The 18,802-nt window shown below is 45.8% G+C and overlaps 1 protein-coding gene across 4 annotated transcripts in view; it reads right to left on the reverse strand.

Annotated features, from left to right (window-relative positions):
• Positions 1-1,516: 1,516 nt before the first annotated feature.
• The window catches only part of SMARCA2 (SWI/SNF related, matrix associated, actin dependent regulator of chromatin, subfamily a, member 2), a 117,408-nt gene continuing 100,122 nt past the window's right edge, over positions 1,517-18,802 (reverse strand). For all 4 annotated transcript variants that reach the window (XM_033174070.1, XM_033174069.1, XM_033174071.1 and 1 more), the window contains 5 exons: positions 7,725-7,830; positions 6,639-6,740; positions 5,150-5,279; positions 3,875-4,017; positions 1,517-2,415 (listed from right to left, as the gene is read on the reverse strand). In XM_033174070.1, coding sequence (XP_033029961.1) covers positions 2,380-2,415; positions 3,875-4,017; positions 5,150-5,279; positions 6,639-6,740; positions 7,725-7,830 — 517 coding nt within the window. In that variant the 3' untranslated portion in view covers positions 1,517-2,379. The remainder of the gene's footprint in view (positions 2,416-3,874; positions 4,018-5,149; positions 5,280-6,638; positions 6,741-7,724; positions 7,831-18,802) is intronic.

Genomic DNA, 18,802 nt, shown 5'->3' on the forward strand with positions numbered 1-18,802 from the left:
TGCGGTGCTGTACATCGCCGGTGCAACACAGTTCATGACACAGGGACCTCTGTTCCAGCTGCTTGTCGCATTTTAGTGGAAGCAAATGGATTTGCACCAGTTTGAAGAGCATCTGCATGGGTGGCAGGAAGGCTAATGTTGTTCCGTATTATTTTTTAAAAAGGGTTGTTCATCTGATCTAAGTGCAGCCCTGTGTCTTTCTCAAGAACGGAAACATCAAGCAACTCTCCCGACAGCCTTTGCTTATCTCCCTTATCGTCAAGGCCAAGTTGCTTGGTTTCAAGTGTCGGTTTACGTGCCGCTTTGCACTGGTGAGGCGTCTATGCAAATCCTCCCCCGTGATTTACGAAAGCAGAATTTTCAAACAGTATTTTGCAGACTTTGAAAAGAATCTTAATGCTTTGCGTGTGCCCTGTGGAGATCCTGCATGAGAAAGGGCTGTGCGCTCTTGAAGGCTGACGAGGCTCCCACCTTGCGGAAGCCAAGCAGGTCTGGGGCGGATCGGGGCCCCGCCGAGGAACCACCTGGATGCAATGTTAAGGAAATAACCAAATAAAGCAGCAGCAAAGTTTCTGTGAAGCTGACCCGAAAGCCAACGGGAAGTTGTGAAGATTACAGTGGTGCCTCACAAGACGAATGCCTCGCTAGATGAAAGGCATTCGCTAACGAAAGGGTGACTCGCCAGACGAATTTTCCTATGGCCGTGACTCGCAAAATGAAAACGTTTTGCGATTTTTTCTTCCTCGTAAAACCGCGCTTCCTCCGACCGTGCATCCACTATACGACAACACTCACGGAACGAATTCATTTTGTCTTGCGAGGCACCACTGTATGTTCTGTTAGAGCTTATTTTGGGCTGTGTGTCTCCTCCTCAGGCCACCCCCGTTTCTGCTGGAAATGAATACTGTATTTGCAAATACTTAATCCCTATGCATCCTCTTTTTTATGGAGGGGTGGAGAAATACGCCGATTGGACCCGTGCACATTTTGTTCTTGCCTAATACACTATCTCACTGGCACACACTCCTGCCTCACGTGCCGATCCGAGCATGGAAATCATTAGAGAAAGATGTGTGTAAGGCTTGGGTCGGCATCGGGAGGATCCTGGCTCAGCCTTTCCCGACCTGGTGTCCTTCAGATGTTGTCGACAGCTTCGCTCAGCCTCTGCCAGTGTGGCCAACGGTCAAGGATGACGGGCGACCGATTCTGGTGGAGCAAAGACTGAAATTGCTTTATCAGCAGGGACGTCCATTCGGATTGTGTAGATAAAATACAGCAGATAGAAATCTACAGGATGTGGTCTTCGTGTGTGGAAACAGCCCAGATCCAAGGATCTGGTGGCAGAGATTTCAGGTGCCATCCTGGCTCCCAGGCACCTTCACTTGGTCGCAAGCAGCTGAGAGCCGGGTGCAAAACGCGCTTGGCACCTGGTGAATTTTGAACACTGAAAGGAAGTGAGAATGAAGCTCAACGCTGCAATGTCATTCTGCTTGGAAAACATGGATGGCACGGACCCTTCAAAATTACTGGAATTTTATTTGCCTCAGGCTTATGACTTGCAACCAAAGACATTGTGCAAAGAAAGCAAAGATTAAGTACACTTGGGGGAAAGGTGGCAAACCACATTGGTAACACAAAAGGTAATCTGATGAAAGAAGCCATTCATTATACTATATAGATTGCAATATTCAATAGCATTTTAAATCCAACTTTTTTGTAATCAAGAAAAAAAGAAGAGAAGGAATAAAAGAAAAGGAAAAGGAAAGTTTACAGTAGACATAAATTTCATGTATACAGTTCGAAAAGCATTTCTCTTTCAAGAGAGAATCAAATGAAGCAATGAATGCAGCAGGACTGGGTAGAGGCTAGCTACTGTACATTTAAGAAAATTGTATATATGCACCACAGTGAAGAAACAGATACAGAACTAATAAAACCTTGAAAACTGCCTGATGAAAAATAAAATCACCAGTTGCTTTTAATGGCTTCTCCTGGTTAGCAATGCTACAAAAGACATTGTTTTCAAATCTTTCTGATGCCAGATGATAGCATCTAATCAAATATCGAAACCAGGAATGTCAAACCATTAGTAAGTTAAACCCAACCCATAGAAATATACTATCAACCCATGTTTTTTTCCCCATCAAAAGCTGCTTCTTCTTTAATCTTTGAGGCCCATTTGGTCACAGTATGTTACATGTTTTTCCTTTTTTTTTTACACCATGATACCATAACGTTTGTCTGGCAATATCCTAAAGCTAGTTATAGATGATGTAAATACAGAAATGCCCCGATGCCCATCTGGCAGAGTGAATTTGCCGGGTGCAAAATGAGAGAAGAGAAGAACGGGTCTCCTTTGTGAACACCTGACCGTGTGAATCACTCGTCGTCACTTCCGCTGGCTTCCGACTGGTCCTGGATGGAAGAGGCAAGGAGGGGAAAAGGTTAGAGGCTTTGTTTGTTGAAAGCATTGCATAAAAAGAGAAAAAGACAGTGTTACTTTGACACCCGTTTGGGCCGTAATAAAGAAACAAGGTGCAACCAAGAGATAGGAAGGCAATCCAGTTAATTTAGTCATGCCTCTGGATTTGTTGCAAGATGTTCTGTAATAGGTTTATCAGCTATCATGCACAGCTGCGCCGCGCGCATGTCGCAAGTCTCACGGCTTTTGCGGCGATTTTCTTCCAAATAAATATACCGAAAGACTGACGGCACGTATGCTCACTCAGAACCAAATCCCAGGGAGTTTAGCGGGGCTTATGCAGCCTTAGCTGGCCTTTATGGGCTACCTCAAAATAAAATTAACAAAGAGCAACCTTTGTGTGCCTGAAGAATTTCTTTCTTTCCTCTCTGAGGTGCAGGAGCCCATGCACATCACAAACGGCTTGCAAAACCCCCCTGGCAAAACCCCATTTGCCATTAAGGGACCCTGCTCTTCAAGAAGCCACATAATGTTTCCCACAACAGAGGGGTCTTTCCAGCTATCCATACAAGAGTTAAGCCTTAGTACTTCATTTTTAAAAAATGATTTATTTGATTTTTAAAAATATAAACATACAGCAAAACACAATTCAAGATTGAAATATCAAGATTACTCTGAACCTCCCGACTTCCCCCATCCCTTCCGTGGGTCCTAGTAATAATATATACAACTGCATATCAATACGATCCAAGATTTATCCTTCCGAATTAGTCATACTTTCCGTTAATTCACAAGTGTGGTTGAAATCCTGCTAATGTTTTAACCTCCTTACAATAGTCTGGTAGATAAATTATAAACTTTTCCCATTCTTTTTTAAAAATTCTGGTCCTCTTGATTTCTGAGCTTCCCAGTTAATTTTGCCATTTCAGCAGAGTCCATCAACTTGGTTTGCCATTCTAGCACTTAATTTTAACTTGGCTGGCTGAGCTCCAAAGAACAATTTCAGGCATGCTCAAGGCCCCCTTTCCCCCTTTTCAGGAGCATCTCCCTGAAATTTGCCACTTATTTCTTGATACAAACCACTTCCTGGAGCTCAGAAGAAGCTTCCCGGCTCCTTCGCTCCCAGCCATTGAGTCCAAGTGCTGAGCCTCTTAGCGGAGAGGAGGTGGGATACTTTGCAGCGCTCTCAAACCTTCCATGCGCCCTGAACCCCCCAAAATCGGCCGCCTTGGTCCCTCAACTGGTCTTGGATGACAGCTCCCATCAGGTCTGCCAGCAGGGCTCCTGCTCAGGGACAGGGGAGCCCCAAATACCTGCAGCGCCCCCCGCTGGAAAACGCTCTGCTGGACTGTTAGCCTCCAAAGGTGAATCCAAGTTGTGACGATTGCAGTAACAGGCACAGGGACCGGGGGGGGGGGGCGTGCATTTACTGCTCTTGCAAGCAACACTCACGTTTTCATCTTGATCCTCATCGCTGTCGTCGTCACTCACAACCGGTTTGGCTTTGACTCGACTTTGCCGCTTCTTGCCTTTTCCTTTCTCCCTGTTTTTATCCTCCTTTTTGTTCAGTTTGATTTTTACTTTCACAGATTTGGCTGCAAAAAACAAACCCACAAAAGAAACTTAGTGGCCAAAATGAACAGAACGGACGCAGATTTAGTCCTGCTTATATAGCAGACCCATCGACATGACTTACGCCCGTCATCGCAATCCTACACACCATGGATGTGAATGAATCTAGTCTCAAGTGTGACTAAATTTGGGTCAAGCCCAGTGTTTAAGGTTTCTCAGCCATCAACTCCCCTGGGTTCCTCTGGAAGGAAGAGTGGGCTATAAATTTAAACCATAACACACACACACACACCATCCTGAAAAGGACCTTATCAGCATTCCTTATTCTACAACATAAGAGTTGCAAAGAAATAATCTGAATGTAAATTTCATATAAGGAAATTTCCTATTTTAAAACAGTGCTTTTTTCTGGGGGGATGCAGGGGTACGCATACCCCTAAACAGTTTGTGAATCTACCGGAAGAAGCAACTCTTAAAAAAAAAAAATGTTACTTTCTTCTCTAGCAGGGTGAATCGTTGGTTCCATCGCTATCCCTGATGGTGGCTTCCTTTTCTTTCCCGGTGTTTCCCGAGTCTCGGATGGAAGCAAACGTTTAATGTGTGAAGCAGTGTGGAATGTGGATGTGTGGTGTTTTAATGATGAAAGCTTGGTCTCATTGAGGGGCACTATTTCAATATGGGTAAAGGTAAAGGAACCCTGACCATTAGGTCCAGTCACAGATGACTCTGGGGTTCACTTTACTGGCCGAGGGAGCCGGCGTACAGCTTCCGAGTCATGTGGCCAGCATGACTAAGCTGCTTCTGGCGAACCAGAGCAGCGCACGGAAACGCCGTTTACCTTCCCGCCGGAGCGGTCCCTAATAAACTACTTGCACTGCTGTGCTTTTGAACTGCTAGGCTGGCAGGAGCAGGGAACGAGCAACAGGAGCGCACCCCGTTGCGGGGATTCGAACTGCCAACCTTTTGATCGGCAAGCCCTAGGCTCTGTGGTTTAGACCACAGCGCCACCCGCGTCCTGGTTCTTTATACTTTTGTCCATTTACTGTATTGATTTCCCCCGAATTGAACTATAAAATGGTGGTTTTCTCGAGTTAAAATGAGAGTAGCCCTAAACATAATTTTTTTGGGAAAAAAGCACTGAAGTGAGGAGCTCACATTCAGATTCCGACTCGTCTTCCTCATCTTCTTCTTCCTCATTGCTTTCGTCCTCACTTTCCTCTTCTTTGGCGATCTTCTGCCGCGCACTTTTGAACACCGACTGCAGAACAATGGAGTCCTCATAGATCTGTGGCAGGAAAGCAGAGCTCCGTGAGGCGGGCAAGCTGTGCTCCATCAAAGATTCACAGCGTGGAGCGCTATTTCCTGTGCAAACCCAGAGAGAGCAAGCCTTCTCTCCCCCATTACAAGTCACAAGTCTTGTTGCATGGATTTTACAGGAAATGCCAATGTTAATTTTTCATGCACTAAATGAGGGTTAAAAAAAGCCTTTCAGTGGCAGCCTGAAACAAAATGAAGCTCCATGTTTTATTTTCACATTTCTAAGCACCACCTACTCTTACCTTTGAATTATTTAATGTTTTATTACTAATGATCTGAATGGAAAGTTCTAATTAAGATTTAGATTACAGTATAGTCTAACAATATATCCAAGTTAAAACAAATGCCCTCTTCCGATGCTAATTATCAGCAGTAAGAACAAAACAGTTCGTGTTAGCTAATAATACATTTCTGGGGTAGATATAGGACCTGTTGCAGTTCAGGTTCTTGTAATCTTTATCCATGGTTTATAGATTATTAACAGGCTGTGGGATTTCACCCATCCTTCCCATCTCGTCTCCTCTTGCCAATTCTCTCTGCCCTTTCCCCAACAGCTTGAACCAGGCATAGGCAAACTCGGCCCGCCAGATGTTTTGGGACTACAACTACCATCATCCCTAGCTAACAGGACCAGGTCAGGGATGATGGGAATTGTAGTCTCAAAACATCTGGAGGGCCGAGTTTGCCTATGCCTGGCTTAAACTGTGGTTAAGGGTCATGGCGTCATTATCTTAGCTATGGTTAGCGCCAACTAGGTTCCTGCATAATGGAGTTTTTCATAGGGAACCTCAGTTCGTATTAGCCATGGTCAAGACTGGTGAAGACTGCACCTCTTAGCCAACAAATAGATTCCTGCAATGATCCTTCATGGATGAGGAGTTGCAAGATAAAGATTGGCAAGCCACCAATCCATTCGTAAGCAAAATACAGTCTATATTTACTTCAGCAAATGCAAATTTTATTTCCCAACTTCCAAGGAAAATGTTCCGTTCTTCAGAAGATTTTTTAAAATAACACCACCACTGAGAACTACCAACTAGTTGATACCAAGGGTGGTAAATGTAGACTTATTTCTCCAACTGAGATGTTTCAAGTGTACTGTAGCTGCAGGAGAAGGACTTCCTGTTACATAACAAACTCTGAAGACTAAAAGCAAGCTGAAACAGAAAATACGGGCCTGAAGGTTGTTTTATACAACTGGGAAAACGTTATGGCTGCCCCAAGTTTAGACAGCCCCCAGGCTTCTTACTGACCAACGTAACAAGTTCACAAATGCAAATGCTACACCAACATTGCAGTTCTGCTAAGCAAATAATCTGAACCCGACCTGTGATCCTTCCAAGTTGAAGGTCTGAGCGTTGTGACACAACAACATGACGTCCTTCTCCAGGTCGCTAACACTCCGATATTTATGGTTACGAATTCTTTCCTATTGAAAGGGGTAAAGAAAGAACAGGATAGCTGGTTAAACAAGTCTGCTGCACTCATGAACACAACAGATTCACGTACGTAACATTTTCAGGGTTGCTATCCTTCTGGCGTAGATTAACTGGATAGCACAAACAAAGGAAGCATTTTCAGACAGAAGTCAAATAAAAGTTATTTGTATGCTGAGTGTGTGACATTGAGAGGCCGGGGTTCAGGGGATATCAGTTTCAATGCAGACTCCAAGATGAGGCTCTACATCCAATTCGGATAAAACTCACACCAGCCCACCGCCACATTTTAGTGAATCTACAGGCTCAAACACCAAGTGAAACAACCCTTTAAGGCTACAATGGATCATTGCCCACACCTCAAACTTTTGGCAAAATTATGAGATGCTTTCTGTGGCACAGGGTATCCTCTCGGTGCCTTGTGCAAAACAAAAACCGTGCTGTGAACATGTACAAATGCTTGGGAGAAGAGGAAGGTCACAACTGGTGCTGAAATGATAGGGATTTTTATCTGCCTCGCTGGGGAGAAGAACTCTCTAGAATTTTTTTTAAAAATCCTTCCAGTAGCACCTTAAGAGACCAACTAAGTTTGTTATTGGTATACATCACAGACATGGAAGAATAACAACAAGCAGTACTTTATTTCTGCAATTTGTGCACGAGTGCAAAAGCCAAGTAATGATAACTTGGCCCGATGCTGGAAAGCTGCATTCAAGGTAAAATGAAATCGTGGGCAGGATTTGAGGGAAAAGCAGCGGAAGGAAAATGACAAAATAACTGAAATAGAGAATTTTTGTGATAGGTATAACGCAGTAGAAACGGTCTGAGTAAAAAACACTGTGGAGGTGAGGGAGTCAACTCATGAAACAATGTCTTTGATTTGAAGGTTACCGTGAAAACATTTGAAAAAAATGAATTAAAAATATATGTAAAAAAGAAAGAAAGCTGCATTCGCGTTTAACAGAAACCAGGCTCACCTTAATTTTTTTGAAATCCACTGGCTTTCTAATTAATTCATAGTATTCTGGGTATTCTTTTCTGGAAGGCAGCTGAATGAAGACTTCACTTAACTGTCGTCCTGAGCTGTTAAAAAGGACAAAAATAATAGAAAACGTTATTACTTAGCTGTGACAAGAAATGGCAGTGACCAGTATGTTTGAGGAGAAGGGAAAAAAAAGGAAGATGGTTTTGCTTTTCACCTAAGAATTTGTTCCAGTTCAAGAAATGGAGCATTAATAAAATCCTGCGCTGTGAGGAATCCAAGCACAAGGGCAGCCATGTGGAATAACATACAAGATGCACCAGCGAGGAATATTCTGGAAATATACGCAAATTGCAGAACAGGCTACCTGGCACACATTCCTAGAACAGCAACACAGTACTGAATTTTACCTTCTTCTTGTTTCTTTTAAAACCCAAATACCTGGCAACTTTTTTTTTTACAGAAGGAATTGATTCTAGTCCCCTTTGTACATTTGTAACGGAATATGGCTTAAAAAAACAACCCAAGAACCCAAAGCCAAAAAGCATATATTTGCTAATAGAAAGCTTCCACCGGTTGCAACCGAGGTTATGCTAAAAAAGCAAATGATTAGTTGTGAATATGCTATCCTGCTTTATAATCTCAATTTCCAGTTCCATATGGACCTTTTGAACATAAATAAAGAAATAAGAGATCTAACAAACATAGAAAGCATGCACACTATTTCTTTTCCGGTTGCCTAGCAACTGCCAGGCTATACGCTGAAGAGCAAAAGGACCTGCATAAATTAAGAAAATCTTCAGAAAGATGAGTGGCATCTCTGTATTCCGACTCTACTGGGTCACATTGTCTGCCCCCCCCCAAAAAACAAGGCACCTCAGCAAACAAACACAGATAATGGTGTTGTTTTAAATCTGTTTTGTGCGCTGCGCAACATCCTTCCAGACTGGCAGGAGACGCCTCCCCCACGTTTCTAAAGCATCCTTTATTGCTGCATATCGCAGCATTAACAGGCGGTGAATTTAAGGTACTGTATTTTTCTGTGTATAACACGACCCCTATTTTGGGGGACTCCAAATTAAGAAAGTAGGCGGAGATTGCCCAGAGTTGTCAAGCTGTATATTTTTTTTGGGGGGGGGGGCTGCCTGCAGCTGACAAGCGCACGCCTTGCAGAAGCCACCAATCGCCTGCCCAATCACACCCAAAGCCACCAATCGCCCGCCCAATTGTCACAACAACAGCCAATCCCAACCAGCAGCATACACTAATCACCCGCCCAATCGCCGCTGTACATCTCCGACTCACGGCTGCCAACAATTGCCCGCCCCCCCCCCCGGCACTACCCGTGTATAAGACAATCCTCAACTATCAACTGAAATCCCCCAATTTCACACATGCACACATACAGAGTGTCCGTTTTGTCTGGAGGCACTCGGTCCCTCAGAGATCTGAGTAGGATTATCTAGATCAGGGCTTCCCAAAGTGTCGTCCGCGGACCCTCAGTGCTCCGTGAGCGAGAGGAGGAGGATGGAGATGCCAGGAGGGGAGGGCCGAGGGACCCCGGCCTGTTGGGGGTGTTTCTCCGCAGCACCTCTGGGGCTGGGCTGCCTCCTCCTCGCGAGGTGGGAGACTCAGTGAGCAGTAGGTGGCATTGGGGGCCTGGGAAAGAACGGGGCAAAGGGAAAGCGGGGGGGGGGGATTGCAGAAAGGACCAGCAAAGGCTAAATTTTGATGCCCTTCCCGCACCCCCTTTCCACTCCTGATGCTGGGATTTGGACAGGTTGGTGAGGCAACGCACCTACTGATTTGATGGGGGGGGGGGCATCCTGCTCAGTGCCGGATTTACGTATAAGCTAAACAAGCTCTAGCTTAGGGCTCCACTCTCTTGGCCCCCCCCAAATGTAAAGAAAAACACAAATAAAATAAAACCTACATCCAGCAAGAGTGTTTTGTGTTGTGTAGGCTCCTATGATGTAAGTCATGGGCCCCGTCTGCTAGCCTGCTCCCTAAAATATCCCTGGTTTGTTCCTTTCTATATATAGGGTGCCTACATTCTGCATGGACTGGTTGCATGGCAACATGGGCAAATGGCTTGAGATACCTCTGAGGTCCATAAATGACCATATGGCATATATTCAACACAAAAAACAGGGACAATTTGTTGTTGACAAAGGGCCCCATTACCTTCAGTGGCTGAGGGCCTCATCAAACCGAAATCCAGCCCTGGTCCTGCTCACCTGTCAAGGTTGGCCCCAGAGGCAGGAGCCAAAAGGCTTTTCCACTCCTGGTCTAATGGGTCAGCGTAGGAGATTTCATGAGGTTTAGGGGTGCGCTGGGTTGTTGAGGGCTCATCGGCGGGTTGCTAGGCAATGCAAGCCGGGGTGGACTGCCCGGCACCCTAATAAATATGGCCGTCTTTTAAGATCCCCCTGGGCTGTTTGTTGTAACAGGTTGACGTGTCTCCTCCTCTGGAAACTGTGCCAAGCGCCCTGTTATCATTATCAAGGACGAAGTCTGGAGCTCCGTCTGAAGGGGAAAGCCAGATTAGGCAGAAACTCGCTCTTTTCTCCAACAGGTGACTTCTCAAGCGCCCCCTTGCCGGATCGGGTCCTCGTTCTTCATGCACGCTTAACAAAGCAGCAAATGCAGCCGAGTGTGAAAGTGCTGTTAATTCCAGCAGACTTGCATCTGGAGCGTGACCCGCCTCCCTACCCGTCACGCAAAGAGGGGCAGCTATTTGGGAGTCTGAGAGCGTTAATCCCAAAGGGAACGTAAACTCAAGAAGTGCTTTGTTTTGGGCCGCTGTTAAGCTACAAACCTAGGACTAGAAATGGTAAAAAGAATTAAAATACTGAGCCGGTGTTTCTGTTCAAAGCAGTGTGGAATCTGTTTCAGTTTTAGTTGGAAAAGTTCCTTTCCATATTCGATTATCATATTCATTTCCAAAATTTTCTGTAGGGTGTAACTATTGCACCTGAACGATGGCTAAAACCCAAGTTACACAAAACATCCACGTATAACAGCATGACCAGCAAACACCTCGAGTTCTCGCAGTCACCTGAAATCCCCACTCAACGGACAACAGAGAAATTGTTTTTCAGTATCCAAATCCAAGCCCACTTCATCATTTCACAAAACTCTTTGTTCTGCAACAATTCAGTCGCAGAAAGTATTCACACAGCAAGGTAGAGGCATGGGAGTTATTCTCCTTGCTGGGTGGAAGTGGATGCCATCAAGAGAAAATGACATTCTCTCCTGTCCCTGTTCCACATTTGCCAGGAACTGACACAAGCAGGACTTGCGAAAGGGCCACTTCACCCAGGCATCCATTTGCACATATTTATTTTCTCCAGCGTACACAGAGGAAACGGGTACACAGAGGAAACGGCAGTGTGTCCGCCACACGGAGAAAGCAGTTGGGATTATGGAAATAGCGACTCCTGTGCTCCACGTGACCAAAGGGTAGTTTTCAATACCTGTTGACACAGTGCGGTTGCAGAGATTTCTTGTGAAAGGCTAGAATGCTGATCACCAATTTTTATGTCAAAGACATAACCTACTAAGATAGAGTAGCGTCTTGCGTTTCTAAAATGCTGTCTGTATCATCTACCATAAAAACATGTTTGTCTGGCAATTCACGCAGAAATATTTTCTTAATTCACTACATTGACACCACTGTTAAATTTCTGCTGGAACTTCCATACGAGGCATGTAAAGATATCCAGATCCCTTGTTGGCTTACGGTTGGCAGGTATATTTAATTTGGTACAAGCCGGAAGACTTTCAGTTCAACAGCCCCAATTAAAGTGCTCAGGCAAAGTACAGAAATGAAAACAAGTATTATTATTTCCCCCCGATCAATGCTCTCTTCCTAAAGGAATCCATCTCTGTTTATCTATTAGACAAGCTCCCTCCTTGGATGCAGCCTGATCTTTGAAGCATTTTACCAAAGTGAGCCCCACCCTCCCAAAAAATTAATGAAACTAGCACTTACTCAGCATTTAAACTAAGTCGAACCAAACAAAATCCCCCAGCATCCTTTGCAAACCTCATCGCAAGGCAACTCATCTGTAACATGAACCTGCAGCTTCAAGTACTTCTCGTCAAGGGCAAGCAATGTCGTCAAGAAGCTAATTAAAATTTAAAATTGTAGCTAGGGGTATTCCCCCCCTCCCTTATTTTGATTTTTTGTAAATACAAGGAACTCTGTGACCGTTGCTGTTGGCAAAGCGGTGTAGGAAAAGCAAAGGGAACTGCTCAGAAACGGCCCTTCTCTCCTGGCGACAGGGTGTTTGGCAGGTGCTTCCCTGCCAGAGATGAGAGGATTGGGATCCAGGGATGGGCAGAAGACAACAGCAAGGGATGCAGCTGGCAGGAAGCGCATTATTAATCGCATGCAAGTTCTGGCAAATTCTGTGATTCTCGCTGGGCAGTATCTTGAAATATCACCCAAAACTGGTCCAAAGTCCATATTGTGATATTGGTCTCATAATTTTGGGCCTGGCAATATATTGTATTTTTCCGTGTATAACACGCCCCCATGTATAAGACGCCCCCTATTTTGGGGGACTCAGAATTAAGAAAATGGGGGGGGGGGTTTGAGATTGCCTGGAGTTGTTGAGCTTTTTTGGGAGGGGGGACTGCCAATCGCCCGCCCTATTACCGCACCAACAGCCAACGCTTGATGCAGCCACCAGTAACCCAAAAAATAGCCGCTGACCATCTCCGGCTCCCGGCAGCAACCAATCCCACGTCACCCCGATGCACTATCCATGCAGAAGACAAACCCCGATTTTTAACATATTTAGTGACAATTCCTCATCTTATACATGGTACAGTATGATATTGTGAATCGTGTGTGTATGTGTGTGTCATGCCAAAAACTGGGAATTCACCCAATGCCTCTAAGTAGCACCATCCTTATTTCAGACATTGTGATGTATCGGTATATTGCGATGTTTAGCCGGTGATAGATTGCGATGCTGAAAACCAGATTATCGCCCAGCCCAACTCCATACTATGTTTAGGATGGTTAAATTTCACTCAGAGCCCTTGGGTCTCTCCTCTAGCATATGAAAACTAAAGCTGAACTCATCACTGTGTAATATTTTAAATTCAGCAATCAAAGATGGCGTTGTCAGGCATTGTTCACATTTCAGCAAGTAACTCCACCGGGCTCAGCATTACGGGACGTTTCTGTGCCAGGCTGCCATTTATAGCATTGCCCTGATTTACAGCAGGTACGCAAGAGTTAAAGAGACACGGAGAGCAAAATTCTGTTCTCATGGAAACCGGCATAAATCAGTAGAGACTTTGCTACTTACTATTGATCGGTCAGCACAACGGAATGGGTCATTTCACTCACAACTAATTCCTCCGGACCCACACACAGCCCAGCATGCCACCGGCCTCTAGAAGATTTTTTGCAGAGGGTGCAACAAAAAATGGCAGGGAGCATGAACAGAGCGCCTCAAATGCTCTTGTATATTTTTAACATGATAGCACTTCCACAAGGGGGATTTCTGAGAACCCTGAATGAGCTATTCTGAGAATCCTCCAAGTCGATTCACTCTTACAAATCATTACTCACGAGGATGCTCTGTACATGTATTTGCAGCGTAAGACCGGATTGAGAGCCTTGCGTGAGTTTGCAGAAAATAGTGTCATCAGCGGCGAGGTTAGCAATGACGCCCAGGCTTCCCCAAAAAGACAGTCGGTCGATATTTTACCAATCTCCCCCCGCGATAAACAGCCTCCGGGAAGTAGTGCTTGCCCTGGACTGGGGGGCAGTGACCCCCCCATGAACAGAGGCTTCATCCCACAACATGAACCAAGATCTCTGCAGCAGGCTGGGATGCCATGGCAGACACACACACACGGGTTCAAGCCAAGTTGATGCAGCAGCTTGGAAAACCAACACACAAGCTGAGAACTGGGAGGGTTTGTGCTGAGCACTCATTTGCAAAGGGCTTGAGGACCCGGAATCATTCCACTGTTTCTGGAGTAAAAAGGGCAAAATGCATTAACCATTAGTTCATTCTTCCTTGACTTGTTTAAGGATCTCTGGAAGGGACTTCTTGACGCTGAAGAAATGCAGCGCTTGGCAAGCTTGTTTTCTCCTGCTCTGGAGACTCGAACCCGTGACTTCAAGTTACAAGGAAGGAGATTCAACATCAGGAAGAACTTTCTGACAGGAAGAGCTATTTGACAGTGGAATGGTCTCCCATAGGAGGTTGTGGACTCTTCTTCCTTGGAGGTTTTTAAGCAGAGGTCGGATGGCTGCCTGTCATGGATGCTTGAGATGAGATTCCTGCATTGCAAGGGGCTGGACTGGATGACCCTTGGGGTCCCTGCCAACTCTACAATTCTACGATCTACAAAGGGCTGCTTGGAGCAGGTCTGAAATGTTTTAAGGGGATCGGGTGCCACACCAGGGAGCCTCAGGAATCCGGCCAGGAGTGTCACCAGCTCAAACCACGGGACCCCAAAGGGGAGGTTTCAAAGGGGAAGCTGAAGTAGACCATTCTTTTCCTGGGCTTTTTTAAAACCACTGTCCCCAAAAATTGGACCCTAATAAAGAACTTTCCAACCCCCACCCCCCAGAAAAACAAAAGCCCGCTCTGACTGAGACTTAGAAGCTTCCTTCTTCTCCCCTCGTGTTTCACCTTGGGCAGATTTTCCTTGCAAGAGCTATGGAAGACATGGGCAGCCGCTTACGCTGGTTAGTAGCCCCCTCCTCTAAAAAAAGAGTCGTAGGTAAGTTGGAGACCCAGGCAGAAAAGAGAAGTTCAGGGGGAGGGGGCAACAGCACCTTCCCTAGTGAGGCTGTTGCTTGAGCTCCAGCAGGACCTGCCAATCCTCAAACCTCTGCCATCAAAGAGCCATCCTGCGGCAGACCTAATCTCAGCTGGTCAAGGCTGAAACAGCAGTAAATTCCACGTGGGGAGGAAAAACAAGCTGGGTGCTGGGGGGTGGGGAGAATGGCTCAGTGCTGTGAAAGAAAGCGCTTTCTCACTGCTTGGGCAGGAGCTGGCGGGAGATGCTCAAAGAATACCGACAATGTTCGCCTGTCTGCTCTGAGGAAACTGGGTGCTCCCCCCCCCCCCGCTCCGTGCTTAAGAAGCAGCACCCCCAAAGGCTCCTGCCCTGGCTGGGAAGCGGAGGAAGACCTCACAGGGATGCCCAAATCCGAGCCTGAAAACGTTCCTCCCCAGTCCCTCGTATGGTCAGTTCTAACTAGGGACTTGGCATTAAAGGAATAACAGATGACCAACTGGGAATGCCAGCAATTCTGCCTGGGCAAGCCGGGACTTCTTCCCCCAAAAGGCTCCAAAGAGTCGCGGACCCGGCCTGGAACCAGGAAGCGCTGCGTCCCACAGGATAACGGACTTGTTGCCATGAGGGTAACAAGGCTAACGACGGCCAACGGACTCTTTCAAGCTCTCCTTGCCACTCCAGTTGATTCATCGCACCACTTCAAGGACCCAGGCTCCAGCTCCAGCGAAGAGAATTAGTTGGAAGTGACCAAGAGAGGCCTGAGGAACGAAGGAAATAAAATCCATCCCGTCCTCAGTTAAGCAAGAGGGTTTCCTTAGTGAGAGCATTTGCCTTTGTAGGGAAACTAAGTGAGATGATGTGGAAGCTGAAAACATTGCTTCGGGGGTCTCCTAAAAGGATTAGCTCATGTCCAATGAACAAAAATTAGTGTGCGCCCCGCCCCCCTTGACTGTGGGGGTGAAAGCAACAAGTGAATTGATCTGCACCCATTTCTGCTTCTTCCAGTCTTCCAAAGACCGGAGGGAGAGGCAGAGCTCCAATAAATGTGGTGCGAGATATGCGCGCACAAACACCCCCCCCCCCCACACACATTACGGGATTGCTGGCTGGGGAGGCCAGATCTGCATCCATGGCATTCCCTGGCCTCACACCATGCCATCTGCACATTCGCTTGCTTAGGCAGGGGGGGCCCATAGCTGCGCACCAAAGGCCCCCAAGTGACGGGAGATCCCGGGTCAGTCTGGATCCTCTCAAGAGGCGCAGGGCCCCTTTGTGCAGCCACTGAACGCACAACCAGAAGGAGGGAGGGTGCTAGTGCACTGCACTCCTTATTTAGACCCAATCAGGTTGAGAAAATGGAGAGCCCAGCGAGGAGTCCTGCTCTCTTCTTGTTGGTGTAAAAAGGTTTTACAAAGCAAAATAACTTACTGTTTTCTTCTTCGGTGATCCCTCGTAGCCGAGTAAGATTCTGTTCCATGAAGACGGTCTTAACAGTGAGTCCATAAGTGACTGCGGGGGCCAATTCTGGATCCACCCGTCCTTCCACAGTGGGGACATTGGTTTCTGTGCAGGAGTTGATCACGGTGTGGATTTGCCAAGTATGCCTTCCTCTTGGTATGTTTCTCCCTTGTGTCCTGAGTTCGATGTTTTAAAAGCCCATGACACCTTTGGTAAAGGCTGTACACCAATTGGAGCACTTGCAGGCAAGCGTTCCCCAGTTGTCGGTGTTTATACTACATTTTTTAAGATTTGCCTTGAGACAGTCTTTAAACCTCTTTTGTTGACCACCAGCATTACACTTTCCATTTTTAAGTTTGGAGTAGAGTAGTTGCTTTGGGACGCGGGTGGCGCTGTGGGTTAAACCACAGAGCCTAGGGCTTGCTGATCAGAAGGTCGGCGGTTCGAATCCCCGTGACAGGTTGAGCTCCCGTTGCTCGGTCCCTGCTCCTGCCCACCTAGCAGTTCGAAAGCACATCAAAGTGCAAGTAGATAAATAGGTACCGCTCCGGCGGGAAGGTAAACGGCATTTCCGTGCGCTGCTCTGGTTCACCAGAAGTGGCTTAGTCATGCTGGCCACATGACCTGGAAGCTGGACGCTGGCTCCCTCGGCCAGTAATGTGAGATGAGCGCTGCAACCGTGGAGTCGGACACGACTGGACCTAACGGTCAGGGGTCCCTTTACCTTTAGTTGCTTTGGGAGACGATAATCAGGCATCCGCACATGACCAGTCCAACGAAGTTGAGGCTGAAGAATCACTGCTTCCACACTGGTGATCTTTGCTTCTTCCAGTACACTGGCCTTAGTTCATACAACATCTAGAAGCCCACCTCAAAGGACAGATTCAGGATGAAGGCATTTCATGTTTTGTCCCTATTCTGGGTCATTACTCATTTTGCTTTCATTATAATGTGCACAACTGTCTTCTGCAGAATTACAAAGCCACATTTTGGACTCATGTCAGTAATCTCTCACCTACTTTTTAAAATCCACTTCTAACTAAGCAAAAAATTCTTCAGCTCTGTTGGGGAACCTCTTTGGGCTCCACGGCTTTATTCCTCCTTGGGCAACCTTCCTGAGGCTTCGTGACAGCGGTGAGGGGCAGGTGTCCAGGGGCAAAAGCGGTGGTGGTATGGCCACTTTCCCTTGCATGGCAGGTTGTATTCCAGCCATGCAGAAACCCTAGATTTCTCCACCCCTGGACCTCTCCACCTTCCCCCGTGGTGAGCAAGGGGCAGCAGAAAAGATCAAGGAAACCTTTCCGCCAGGCCAAAGCACTCTGCACACGTGGCCGGGGGTGTGGGGTCCCCGACTCCCGAGGGCCAAACGGGGAGGAGGACATGCAGGAAAACACTCCCACTGCTAACTCGCTGCTATAAAAAGAGAATGAAGATCCTGTGTTTTTAATCTTACAAACGCTGAATCAATGTGACAAGACTACTTCTGAGCTCACTGGAGTTTTGCGAACAGATAGCAAACTCACATGTCCGTTTTGCAATCTAAGCTGGTCACGGGAAACAAGCCCATCTCCATTTAGTCTCAATTTAGTCAGTCCAGATAGGAACGGAGCCATTGGCCTTCCCACCAAACCTCCGCGATTATTTAGGAAAATAAATGTGTCATTTAGGAAAAGCTCTAAATAAACTGGAGAGCATTAGGGGCTCCCTGGTCGAGAGAAGGGGCGCGTAAATGGACAAAGTCAGAATCTTGGCTTACTGAGCCACAGAGTGGATAAAAATCAATGATGATTTTTTAAATTTAAATCAGATTTTTAAAATAAAATGCTTTTGGAGGAAAAATCTTTTTAAAGATAGTTTTCTATTTAAGTTACATTATAGTCCAAAGGCTATTCATCAGGAAATAAGGATTTGTTTTAAGTTTTTCATGTGTGCTAAAACTCAGTCTAAGTTTTTTATTTCAAAAATCGTTTAGCCTTATCAGTTAACAAACATGGATACTGTACATATGCTATAACATTATTGTTTCAGTTAAGTAAATTGTTTAAATTGTCATTAAGGAAATGATTATTTTTATCTTTTCAATAAAGTACAGCAGAAAAGTTGTCCAAATATAAACACAGTTAACTTATGAAACCTCACAACAATTTCATAATTATCGGTCTATGTATTTCTAATAGTATAACCCAATCAGTAATTTTTGATATCACTGTAAAAACTACTCTGAAAATTTATTATTCCAAAAATGAAACCTTCATCTGGTTGTAAATATTAAGATTATACCAGCAAGAATAAATCTTTCTGTAAAAAAATGATTTAAATCAAGTCTTACCGACTAGTGATTTAAATCAAATGCACCCTGCTGAGCCATGATACAACTCTCCAAATGGGAATCAAGAGCAGAGAATTCCCAAGGGGTGTTTCACGTTTCCTGACATTGCAAGGAGAGAAGATTACGACCCCGTCTTTCAGCAGGGACAATGTCTTGCAGTGCGTCCCTTCTAGAACTTGTAGACAGTGCACAGCTTAAAGATGTTGTCAACCGACATGACGCCAACACTGGGGAAAAATGATGCAACATGTTCTTCTTCACAACAGCCCATTTTCACAAAACCTTCAAAATAACCTTAAGCGTTGCCGAGTTATTAATTACATCTTCCAATGAGCTCCCCTTAAGAAGTTATCTGGGGACCAGATAACAGTGTCAGAATTTTAATATGCACAAAGCCACGGGGGGACACTATTTGTGTGCTATTTCTCAACTCACTCATCTCTCTCATTAGGGGACTCAGATTCACAATCCAGCCGCTCTTACTTGAGCTTGACAAGTTGTACAATGCA

Source organism: Lacerta agilis, chromosome 16, assembly GCF_009819535.1.
Source record: "Lacerta agilis isolate rLacAgi1 chromosome 16, rLacAgi1.pri, whole genome shotgun sequence".
NCBI classification, from domain to species: Eukaryota; Metazoa; Chordata; class Lepidosauria; order Squamata; family Lacertidae; genus Lacerta; species Lacerta agilis.